At 40.6% G+C, this 13,122-nt stretch overlaps 1 protein-coding gene across 2 annotated transcripts in view; it reads right to left on the bottom strand.

Moving 5' to 3' along the window:
• Positions 1-2,879: 2,879 nt before the first annotated feature.
• Positions 2,880-13,122, bottom strand: part of LOC134358929 (multiple inositol polyphosphate phosphatase 1-like) — an 87,324-nt gene continuing 77,081 nt past the window's right edge. The window contains exons 4-5 of one of the 2 annotated variants that reach the window (XM_063071622.1): positions 10,181-10,532; positions 2,880-3,488 (exon numbers count right to left, since the gene is read on the bottom strand). In XM_063071622.1, coding sequence (XP_062927692.1) covers positions 3,414-3,488; positions 10,181-10,532 — 427 coding nt within the window. In that variant the 3' untranslated portion in view covers positions 2,880-3,413. The other variant, XM_063071621.1, reaches the window with a different exon arrangement.

Raw genomic sequence — 13,122 nt, 5'->3', positions numbered from 1 at the left:
TGCCTGACTACTGCGATTCTTTGAGGAAGTTACAAGCAGGGTAGACAAAGGAGATGCAGTAAATGTGGAGTACTTGGATTTTCAGAAGGCCTTTGACAAGGTGCTGCACATGAGACTGCTTAGTAAAAGCCTATGGAATTACAGGGACGTTACTAGCATGGGTGGAGCATTGGTTGTTTGGCAGAAAACAGAGTGGGAATATAGGGGGTCCTATTCTGGCTGGCTGCCGGTTACCAGTGGAGTTCCACAGGGGTTGGTGTTGGGACCGCTGCTTTTTACGATGTATGTTGATGATTTGGACTATGGTATTAATGGATTTGTGGCTAAATTTGCTGATGATACAAAGATAGGTGGAGGAGCAGGTAGTGTTGAGGAAACAGAGCCTGCAGAGAGACTTAGATAGTTTAGGGGAACGGCTAAAGAAGTGGCAAATTAAATACAATGTTGGAAAGTGTATGGTCATGCACTTTGGTGGAAGAAATAAACAGGCAGACTGTTATATAGATGGGGAGAGATTTCAAAATGAAGAGATGCAAAGGGACTTGGGAGTCCTTGTGCAAGATATCCTAAAGATTAACCTCCAGGTTGAGTCAGTTGTGAAGAAGGCGAAATGTTGGCATTCATTTCTAGAGATATAGAATATAAGAGCAGGGATGTGATGTTGAGGCTCTAGAAGGCACTTGTGAGACCACACTTGGAGTATTGTGTGTGCAGTTTTGGGCTGCTTATTTTAGAAAGGATATACTGACATTGGAGAGGATTCAGAGAAGATTGACAAGAATGATTCCAGGAATGAAAGGGTTACAGTATGAGAAACGTCTGGCAGCTCTAGGGCTGTATTCCCTGGAGTTCAGGAGAATGAGGGGGGATCTCATAGAAATATTTTGAATGTTAAAAGGCCTGAACAGATTAGATATGGCAAAGTTATTTTCCATGGTAGGGGATTCTAGAACAAGAGGGCATGATTTCAGGATTGAAGGACGTCCATTTAGAACAGAGATGCGGAGAAATTCCTTTAGTCAGAGGGTGGTAAATCTGTAGGATTAGTTGCCATGAGTGGCTGTGGAGGCCAAGTCATTGGGTGTATTTAAGGTAGAGACAGATAGGTTCTTGATTAGCCAGGGCATCAAAGGGTATGAGGTGAAGGCAGGGGAGTGGGGATGACTGCAAGAATTGGATCAGCCCATGATTGAATGGCAGAGCAGACTCGATGGGCTGAAAGGCCTTACTTCTGTTTCCATATCTTATGGACTTAAATCGTGTTCTGGTAATAGCCTTGATTACCACACACTCTCTTGTCCATCTTCCCATCGCCTTCATTTGCTGGACTCCTTGCATCAAAGTATGCTTTGTAACTCCAAAACATTGTTAATTAAAAAAAAAACACAGAGCCAGGATAATTTATGCATGTTAGGTTTGTCTTTACTTCCAGCGAGGAGCACACGTATGACGTGGTGGTGTAATGATGTATGCCATTTAAGTACTTTTACATATAACCTGTATTGCATTATGTAAACAGCAAAGAATGCTTAATCAAACAATATATTTACAAGGTTACTCAAATATTAATGAAATATTAAATTGAGACTTGTGGCTGTGAAACAACCTCAGGTTCTGGGGCTTCCTCCATTGTGATTGTAGGAGTTGACTGTGGGACTGCAGGAAGTGGTTCCAACAGCTCTGGAGACCTCTCTTCTGGACATTTTGGCATCCCAAACTGAGTTTAGCAACCTTCACGAGATGATATGGATTATAATGTGTAAAGACAGTGCCCGATATCACCATTTCTTTTACCTTTTGGAAAGCCACCCAGACTGTTTTATCCATTGCCATTTTTTCATGATCTGTAGTAATGAGTTCATGGGGTGCAGCACAGTTCCCAGGTTTGTCAGGAACCTGCTAATTGATAAATCCTAAAAAGAACTGCAACAGTGACATATCCTTTGATCTTGAGGCTTTCACCACTGCATAAATTTTCTCTGCACATGCATGTAACCTTTGTGCATTAACAGTGTGACCACAGTGAGTGAAGCAATAGGTAAAGAATTCACACTTGTTGTGTTGTGCTCTGAGCCTATAATCTTCTCATCTTTTTAACACTATCTTGAGATTTTGAAGATGTTCCTTGTCATCCTCACCAGTAACAATCTCATCCAGGTAACACTGAGTGCCCGGGCAGCCTTGCAGCACCTGGTCTAGAGCTTTCTGCCGGAGTGCAGGTGGAGATGCTACTCCAGAAATAAGCCTATACAGCAATAAAACCCTTTGAGTGTTTATGGTGATAAACAATTTGGACTCTTCTTTCACCTCCATCTGTAGGTAGGCCTCAGCTGTCCACTTTGTAGAAGTGTTTCCCTCCACAAAGATATCCTCTATCCTGGGCAGAGGGTATTGATCTACTTTGTACTTACAGTATGTGGTTGATGTTGACCTTAAAATCACCACACATCCCGACAGACCTATTCTTCTTAGCTACTGAGATCACTGGTATTGCATATTTCAACCTTCAAAATAATTCTTTCAGCCTTCTTGTGATCTAGGTCACTGGCTACTTTATCATGGATGGTATAAGGAAACAGACTGCCTTTGTCAAATGCTAGATCACAGGTTTAAAAAATATGCACAGAGGATATCATTATTATTTGTGTGAATAATTCACCAACCTGAGTAGGAAGGGCAATGAATTCCTGAGATTGGTTTCATTCTTCTGAAGTACTATAACTAGTATTTGTTTAAACTCAAGCATCCTGGAAGAGTAATTTGCATTCCAATCTTCATCCCTTTAGATATGAATGAAGTCATTTCTGAAGCTGATCTTTTAGGAATAGTCCAGCTTTTAAAATGAGGCTGCAATTTTCTCTTTCTCCTCTTAACGTTTTATATTTCTAATTTTATCCCCTTTCTTAACAGCTCAATATTCTTTTTAAAAAAATCAACTGCCCAAATTAAGGTAATGTATGAAATGCAATTGGTCCTGCTAAAGTTGCAATAGCTAGTGCCTTGAAATCCTCTTACTTACCTGTTTCCATAGTAATTGCAGCTATAATTAAAGCTTAAATTATGACCTTTTCATTCCACTCCTGGGGAAATTGGACACAAAATAATTTCTTCCAATTAAGCCAATAGAAATAGGAAATGGGGAGATATTTATTTCCATTGCTTATTTTTATGACCAAAATGGCTGAAAATGTGATGAAAGCCAACTTAACAACATTCAGGAAGTATTTGAATAAGGGTATGAAAAGAGCAATCTGGAACAGTGCAGTCAGTGAATGGTCGGGTATTGTAGAGAGTAGGCTCAGGTGCGGTAGAATGAATGGCCGTCTTCTGTGCCACATGATAACATAGTACAGGATTACAAATACACAGGGCTGCACAAAATACAAAGTTGCATCAACTGAATTTAATGAAAACTAATAATAAACTATAAACAGTAAGATAAGAAAGAGAAAAAAAAGAAAAAAGAAGCAACTGTTGTCATCACAGATCTGTGGAAGAGAAAGAAGATTTTTTAGTGTTCTCTATTAAAAAAAATCACTAATTACATAACACTGTTTACTTAAGAGGCGTGTACAAGTACTTCAAGATTTAAACTATTTGAACAAATACAAAGAGCATCTTAACCATCTCATTTATCAGGTAATTTTTGCAGCCTACACTAAGCTTCACAGATGATTCATTATTTATTTACCATATTCATATTTATAGGAGAACAAACTACACTGTTGTGCATTTGGAGAGATCAAAGATTATGCCACAATTAGAAGGGAATTTTATTTATCAGACAGGAATTATTTCAGAAATATACCAAATTAATCAGTGAAATTTAGATTTGCAAGTTCAAGGTAAATTTATTATCAAAATACATATTGTATATGTCACCATATACTACCCTGAGATTTATTTTCCTGCAGACGTACTCAATACATCCATAATGTATAATAACCATAATAGAATCAAGGAAAGACCACATGAACTTGGGCATTCAATCAGTGTGCAGAAGACAACAAACTGTGAAAATACAAAAAGAAATAAATAGCAATAATAAATAAACAACAAATATCAAGAGCATGAGATGAAGAGTCCTTGAAGAATCTCAAGAATGAGAGGTCATCTCATTAAATCAGATAAAGTTCTTAAGGGATGATGCTTTCCCAGGCTGGAGTTTCCAAAAACACAGTCAAAAGATCAGCAATTCAGGCCTGATTTCGGAGTGATTTATCCAGATGAAAATGAACATTTGGAATTTTCTACCCAAGAGGTTGCAGAGGCTCAGTTGCAGAGTACAACCACAATAGTGTTCTGATGAACCGTTTGACTCGAAACATAACGTGGTTCTATTTCAACACATGCTGCTACTCTACTGAGTAGTTCCTGCATTTTCTGTAACAATAGAGTAACAATTCAGAGTGGTAAATCTCAACAATGATGCCTCACAGAACAAGCAAGCAATTTAATTGAGTAATATGAATATTATATTGCCATTCTGAAAGGCTTGGTGTGGATAAATAATGTTTAGAATGGATCTCAAGATATGAGGCAGAATTAAATTTCCTGGAAAGGATCAGGTTATAACAAAAGCCTCAGTCAATGTATGTTTACCTTTCCCTCAGGCTGTGCCTAACAAGGTTGCTTTGAGCAACCATCCATAAAGCGTGTATTGAACCTCTTGTGTTAACTACGCAATCAAGGTTGTTTCTGTGGCCAAACAGCCCAATAGGTTACCTCAAGGAGAATCAGCTACAGGCCTGGATCAGAGACATAGAGTCTGGACTAACTTTGGATTCTTCAGTGTTGTGTTGTTATAAAATTTGACTTTTTTTCTGGTGTGAGCCTACAACTTACTGAGCTCAGTGCTACAATTCAGCATATGGTGATTAGCTAGTTTAACGTTTGATTATTATTTAATGAGATACAGGCATTGCTGGCTACCAACAGCCCTTGAGAAAGCCATCTTCTTGAACTTCCGGTGTCCATCAGTAGTATTTTTGTGTAGAATGTTTAATGATTTTTTCTTCAAGGTTGTTTTCTCTTTGGAGAGGAGAATAAAAGGTGACAATGATAAGAGGCATAGATGGAGATAATAGCCAGAGACCTTTTCTCGGGGGGGGGGGGGGTATCAGAACTAAAATCTTTTTACATAGAGAGTGGTGGGTGTGTGGAACGGTATGCCAGGGGTGGTGGTAGAGGTAGGTACATTAGGGACATTTAAGAAACTCTTAGATAGGTACATGGCTGGTAGAAAAATAAGGGCTTTGTAGGAGAGAAGGGTTAGATTGAACTTGGAGGAAGTTGAAAGGTCAGTACAACGTTGTGGGCCAAAGGGCTTGTACCAAGCTGTTCTATGTTCTATAAGCCATAAGACACAGGAGCAGAATCAGGTCATTCGGCCCATTGAATCTGCTCCACCATTCCATCATGGCTGATTTATTATCCCACTCAACCCCATTCTCTTGCCTTCTCCCATAACTTTTGACATCATGTGTAGTTAAGAACCTGTCATCTCAACAAATATATTCAATAACTTGGCCTCCACAGCCATCTGTGGAAATGAGCTCCAGAGATTCACCACCCTCTGGCTAAAGAAATTCCTCATCACTGTTCTAAATGGATGTCTCTCTATTCTGAGATTGTGTCCTCTGGTCCTAGACTCTTCCACTATAGGAAACATCCTGCCCACATCCACTCTATCTAGGCTTTTCAATGTTCAATAGATTTCAGTGAGATTCCCCCTCATTCATGTAAATTCTGGTGAATAGAAGCCCAGAGCCATTAAATGTTCTTCATACGCAAAACCTTTCATTCCTGGAAGCGTTCTCATGCGACTCCTCAGGACCCACACCAATGCCAGCACACCTTTTTTAGATAAGTGGCCCAAAGCTGTTCACAGCACTCCTTGTGCAGTCTCAGCAATTCATCCTTGCTAATATAATGTTGGAAAGACAACATATTTTCAACTGAGGACAGTGTAAGGCTTGGAGAGGAACCTGCACATGGTGGTATCCCTGTGCATCAACTGCCCTTGTCCTTTTTGATAGCTCTAGTTAAGCTTCGGAAGATACAGTCTAAGTAACTCCAGTGCATTTTCTGAACAATGAACATAAGCAAGTGGACAGAAAGGGTGGGTGGGGTATCAATCAAGCAAGATATTTAGTGCTGGATGTTGCCAGGCTGCTTGGGAGTTGAAGGAGTTATATCCTGCCGATTAAAGCATCAAGAAAGGTTAAAACATCGAGGCGAGTGCGGAAGGTGAGCGGCTGTTCAGTGACATTGACTAGTCACTCACTGCTGCTGCCAGACTAAGGTGTCTACATGTCATGATCTCTTGCTTGCTGCTCCCAAGGCAAGGTCCCTGCATTTGAATGCTCTCTCTCTCTCGATGCTGTCAGAGGATGGTACTGAAGTTCCGGGCTTGCGGTTTATGGATTGGACTGTGGACTGTAGTTCAATTGGACTCGTTCAGTTTTATGTTTTTATATTCCATGTTTTCTTTCTTGTTGCCGATTGCACGATTTGAGTTTTTGCATGGGGGAGCTGATATTCTTGTTGCTGTTTGATCGATTTGGTTTTTTTGCACATGGGGCTGTGATTTTCTTTGAACTGCTTCCATGGTTTTCTTTGATTCGTGGCTGTCTGGAGAAGACAAATATCAGAGTCGTATACTGCATACATACTTTGATAATAAACTGAACCTTGAACCTTGAGGTTAAGCAAATGGAAAAATATTCCAACACACAATTATAATGTAGCTTCTCAGAAACCTAGATGGAATGTACGGTAATTTTCCAGATCAGTTGCTAATAAGACAGATGACCAAGCTGGGGTTAGGGTTATGATTTGGAATGCAAATTTCGTACAAGAAACCATTTTTGTAAATTATTGATCACATATTTTGTAAACATGTTTTTGCTTTCCCAGCAGTTCAATCCATAATAATGTACTCGGCACAAATCTTATTCCATGTAATTTCCCTTACTTGGTTAGCATGTAATCCTGCTGTTTCTAGAGTTCATTGTTAATCTCTACTGTGTTAAAAACATTGAGATACTTTCTTATTTTCAGATTATTCTGGTTTGTTACTCATTACTCAGTCTGGCTTGTTCAATATACCAATCGGTTCCAACCATATTGTTTCGTGAAATCTACCCATGAAAAACGATCACTCCTATCACCATGAGAAAGGCCTTAAAGCTCTCTGTTTCTACCTAGACAACAGACCTAACCAGTTCACCACCACCACCATCACCACCCTTGTCCTTACCTACCATGTATCCAGTCCATCATTTTCTTTAACTTCTGCCATCTCCAATGGGATCCTAATACTAAATGCATCTTTTCCTCACCCCTCACTCTCTGCTTTCCATCAGAGATCACTCTCTGCTCGACTCCCCTGCCCACTCATTCCTCTTATCACTGCAGGTGGAACAAGTGCTACACTTACCCCTAAAACCTCCTTCCTCACCACCATTCAGGGTCCCAAGCAGGTGAGGTGACACTTCACCTGCGAGTCCGTCAAGGCCATCTACTATATCTGATGCTCCCAATGTGCCCTCGTCTACAGTGAGGAGACCAAACATAGTTTGGAGGACCATTCGTTGAGTACTTTCGCTCAGTCTGCCACAATATGCAATTTTTCTCATTTCAACTCGACTTCCCATTCCAACACGCCAGTCCATGACCTCCTCTAATGCCACAATGAGTCCACACTCCAGTTGGAAGTGCAACACCTCATATTCCATTTGGGAAGCTTTCAACCTGATGGCAATTTCTCTAACTTCCAGTAATTTCTACTTGCTCCCACTTCTGTCTTTTTCCATTCCCTGTTCTGGCTTCCCTCTTACCCGTTCTCTTCACCTCACCTTCCACTGTTGCCTCTCCTCCTTCCCTTTCTCCCATGGTACAACCTTCTTACTTCATCTCCCCTTCCTCACCCACCCACCCTTCCTCACTTGGTTTCATCCGTCACCTGCCAGCTTGTACTCCTCCCCTGTCCCACCTTCTTGTTCTGGTTTCTTCCCCCTTCCTTCCCAGTCCTGATGTAGGATCTAGGCCTGAGACACAGACTGTTTATTCCCCTCCGTAGATGCTGCCTGACCTGCTGAATTCTTCCAGCACTTTATGTGCCTTCCTTCATATAAAAAAAATTCTATTATGAGCTGTTTTGAATGGAAAACAAAAATCTATAATTTTTCTGAAAGCCATTCCTAAATATTCTCTGCCACATCAGTGTATTCCAAAGCTGTACATAATACTCAACTAAGTGAGCACTGCATATTATTTATTAATTCAATCAGTTCCATTGCCCACTCACACATGCTGGTGCCTTTTCATTTAACTGCTTAATACCGGACACCAGAAATTTCATCAGGCTTATACTTGTTCATAAATACTGTAGCTCTATGCCTCACTGCCTAGAATTCTCCATCTAAGTGCCAAGATTTGAACTCCTTTGCAAGCTGGAAGTCCTAAGCTTGTGGCTGTTCTTTACTGGCAACTACACTTGCACTTTAGAAACTCTATGGAGGCTGATAGAGCAGTGTAAATTCGTTGCAGCTCCCCAGCACTCGCACTGGGGACTTCACTCAATAAAGTTGCACCAGCTGAGACTTGAAGCAGGAAAAGATGCCCATTAATTTCAAAAGCTATGCCATCATTCAATGGATCATGAGTGACCCATGAGCTAACACTATATATCTGCCTTTGGTTAACCAAAACACTAATGCAAACCAGATACAAAAATAACAGTTGATCTAGCCTCAAACGCCAATTATAGAAATGAACATCAAAATTCTATCAACCTTTGATTTGGAATTTTAATCCTGAAATATACAGCTTTTATTGCATTGCTAGCCCTGAACTCTTCAACCAGTTTCTTTCTACCCAAATATATTTTAATATCTTGTAAACCTCTAATTAAATTATAGAACACTACATTGTGCCATACTTTCCACCTCTTATTTCAGCTGGACTGTCAATCAATTGCATTTATTGCTATCTCAGAATAATACCTTAACAAAATGAGCAACTTTAAATCAATAATTAAAAAAGGAAAGGTACGTCGTATCCGAAGTTTCTCTGGTTAGTGGACGATTTCCCTCCACACCTCTCTGACGTAGTGGGGAACCGTGTACGAGGCAAGTTACAGCAGTGGTTTGCCAGTGCCTTCTGCCGGGTGAGTTTCCAAAGAGATCACCAGCTTGTAACCCAGCACAGATGGAAAGCGTACAGAGGAACCGGCTGGATTCGAACTTGGGACATTTCGTCCCGAAGTCCGGCACTGATGCCACTATGCCACCAGCCAGGTCAAAAATCAATAGTTAAACTATGATATTTTTATATAAAAAAACATTACATAGCCTATTTTCACCTCACTGTGCTTCCTTAAGCACACGGTCAAAACTTTGTGCTGGACACAAATCCCCACCTCCACCACCACATTGCAGCCCATGAATTCTTCATGGAACCATTGGAAAAGGCAAAGTGATCACCATCACCCTCATGGCAATTTAACGCAATGTTGAATAATGCAATTAAGATAGCAATTGAAGCATGAGTTTCTTTTAGTCATGATAATCATGATTTATTTTTAATCACTTGACACTAAATTTATTCACGTAAAATTTATGGGGTAATCCTTCCAAGACCAACAATTCTTCCTATGTGAGGATGCCCAGATCTGTATAGTATCCTTCATGTGTGGATTAATCTAAGCATATCTTTATCCTGGTATTCCAGTCCTCTATATATTGTCAATGTTCCTTCAGCATTTGTGGTATAAAAATATGGAAGGTGATAATGAATTGCCTAAGACTCACACCAACCCCAACTAGTCTTTGGTGGTTCAGAAGCAGCTTCAATCACAAGAGTTCCATTAGAGACAGTTACTTTCACAATACTGTTGACAGAGAATTTCAGTTGACAATGACCGACGTGAACGTGACATTAAAAAATTATAATTTCCAGTCTCAAAATGAGCAACTTGTTCCCAGTCCTTTTAAAACAACTTCATCCACTTCTGCATTGTACGTACAAAAAAAATACCAAAAATCTCTCCCCTGCGCAAAAATATGATTTCCAGAGAATTAGAGGAAACAAACCGATCAGATAAAAATATGGAGCTAACTTATATCTCATCACGTTGTGATATATTTAACTCCTCCTTTGAGGCAAACTCACATACATTGCTAAACTTCAGTGTATCAATAAGATGCTGATAGTGGTTCTTCACTTCATCATAGTCAGTGACAAGGCTTCCATTCTGAGGAAATGGTAGTGGCTTTTCATTCAGAAACAACTGGAGTTTGTACTTCTCCCCTATGCTCTGTGATTCGTTGCACTGGTACAGTACAAAAATAAGGTTTGCGGCAAAGGGTGAAATTTGTCCACTTCTAAATTTGCGATTCTTTTGCTCTTCAAAATTATCTGCTAGTAAGGGGCGTTCATCCTTAAAATACCCCATGAGAGTCAAAACTGGCAGAAGGGTCTCCGCATGCCCAAATCGTAAGACAGCAGTGTGAGATATTGATTCATTCCTGTGAAGACAAAAAGAAAGAAAATACTAGCAGGTATTAGTATAATTGTGAAAATACTTTTCAAAGGATTTGGCACAAAATAGGATTCTAAAGATCGAATATCCATGCTGTTCAAAATCAATTAGTGGGTATTTGGAACCAAATAAAATCCAAGAGTTAAGGAACTTTGCAATGAAGTGCCTTCTGCTAGTTGTACTTATTAATGACATGTTTACCTTTTTATTATAAAATTATCTTAGTTTTTAAACTTGGTCCAGCATTTATTCTACATACTGTGCTGTTATTAACTTTCAGTCTTTGAAGCCCTTTGAGAAAATTAACATTCCTTCCCACCAATCAAATTTGTCTTCTGTATGACCAAAACTAAAAAGTTGATTGAGCCAACTCTAATATTCAAAACAATGAAGCATAGACACCTAAAGTGGCCAATTATTTGCAATCATTTTCCAAGAAGCCAGACTGGTCATGATTCAGAGGGGAAAGAATTTGGCCACACTTCAGTATACGAAGTTTCAAGTTAGATAACGTGAATGTTCAAGCTGCTTAAAATGAGTGTGCTATGGGAATACCAATCTAGTTTCCCAGTATTTCCTGAGCTACAGAGCACCATATTATGGAGATAAGGCAGTACCATGTGGCTAATTTTGCCCACGCTTTGTTTAATGAATAATAGATAAAAGGAACAGCATAATAGATAAAAGGAACTATCTAATCACAAGATGCGAATTGACTCAAGCAAAAGGCATAATTATTTCAAAGTAGTTTAATAATATGCCTTTATAATTAATTCTCAAAATGGGAAATAAAGTTTTTGTTTCTCGAAAAGCAAGCACGTGAAAGAAAAAATAAAGTATTCAACTTGCTTTGCTTCATCACAGTTTCTGCCATTATAGCTTCCTTACATTCTCCAAGCTGAATGGAAAAGTTAAGTCTCTTAATTCAGTTCTCTAAAGGCTCTTCCCAAATCTGGTAGGATACAGGTAGGATGGCACCCCCAACTAAATCGATTTTGGAATAAATTATCTTTCCGGCTAAACATGCTGCAAAGACTTGGATGTGTGGGACCGGGTAATGATCGGGGGGTGGTGACCTCGTTAAGACGTCAGTAATCGCCACATGGGCCACAACCACCATTAGACTTTGGGACCATATGGAGAGGCAAAGCCCAAGGGCTATTCCACCAGACTCAGCCTTCGTGGTTTCCTGCTTTTTCAGGTCCAGTCCGCACACGTGGGCATGGACTGACAGGCCAGTTGTGGAAATGTGGTGCTCAGCCCCATATTTTGTGGCTGTGCTGGAGAATGTGGGCTAGGTGAGGTTTGGGAATTCGCCCAGCAGTCGAGTAAACTCACATCCAAGGTGCATGCGCTTGACAGTGTCGTTGTGGGGGAACTTACTGGGGGAGCAGGGTAATGACCCAAAAGTCCTTGACATCTACAGGCCGACAGTTCTAAAGACTGACTAATAGTCCTTGGGCACACAGGAAATCTCCACTGAGCAGAGGTCTAGCTACTTCAGCCAGGACGAAGTTCCATGTGAACGTCACCCACTGAAGCACAGCATCAGTCATCGTGTCCTGTAAGTCTGAATCCTACAGCCATTGGTGGCCTCCAGTGAGGTTTCTTCACTCTTTGCTTTCTTATCAATAGGTGATGTTGGCAGCACACTAACTTGAGCACCCGTGTCACACAGGAGCCATCGCCGTGAAAGGGTGTACGTGATGAACAGCAGACAACCTACAGTGTTCACAGATCTCCGATGTCCTGATACACTGGCACTGTTGGCACTTCCTAGCGTTCGTACCAAAGCGAGCGTGCTAAAAACACAGACCTGACGCAGTCTGTTTTGCAGCATTAGTTAGTAGTCTGTTTATGTTGGAGGCCTTGCTGACTGAGTTTATTGAAACAGGGAAATAAGGAAGAATTAAGCACCTCTGCCTGGCTGAGTGTAGACTATCAGCCATTTCAGCAAGACCCTTATAGTCCTTCACAGGTGCATTAGCAAGGGCCTTGTGATCTTGATCAGGCATTTGCTGCGTGATGAGTTCTTTAAAAATAAAACAAGAATGGTGCTTTCCCAGGAGAGACAGCACGTGGTCCATAGCTCCGAAGGCGTAGCATTGCCGAGGCCAGACAAGCATAGCAACTGTTTGGTGCGCTCAGACTCCGATAGTCCAGAAGACTGTAAAAGGTGAGTTTTCAGCAATTGGTATTTATCATGTTTTCTAGTAGACACACACTCTCAAGTCATGGAGTTGCTGAGCGATGCAACCACATCGAAAGTTTTGGTGTCATTGGTGGTGATTTCTCGCAGTGCAAATTGGGCCTCAGGTTGTACAAACTAAGCAACGGCATTTTGCTCCCAAAACTCCGGCAGTTTCAAAGCGACAGCACTGGCCGACATGTTCAATAGCTCTAGAATTACCCTAGAGCATTGGAGTCACCAACATAGGTTTTCACAAATAAAACTGCGTGAGCTGTTTTATGTTTAAGAAAAAGCCGTAACACATTTTCATTGAACTCCAAAACCTGAAACAAAGCATGCTATAAGCCCTTCACGTAATTCCATCGTCACGCCAGACCATCCTTTT

The sequence above is a fragment of the Mobula hypostoma genome, chromosome 19 (genome assembly GCF_963921235.1).
Source record: "Mobula hypostoma chromosome 19, sMobHyp1.1, whole genome shotgun sequence".
In the NCBI taxonomy this organism is placed as follows: Eukaryota; Metazoa; Chordata; class Chondrichthyes; order Myliobatiformes; family Myliobatidae; genus Mobula; species Mobula hypostoma.
This window is presented reverse-complemented; position numbering and strand designations above follow the sequence as displayed.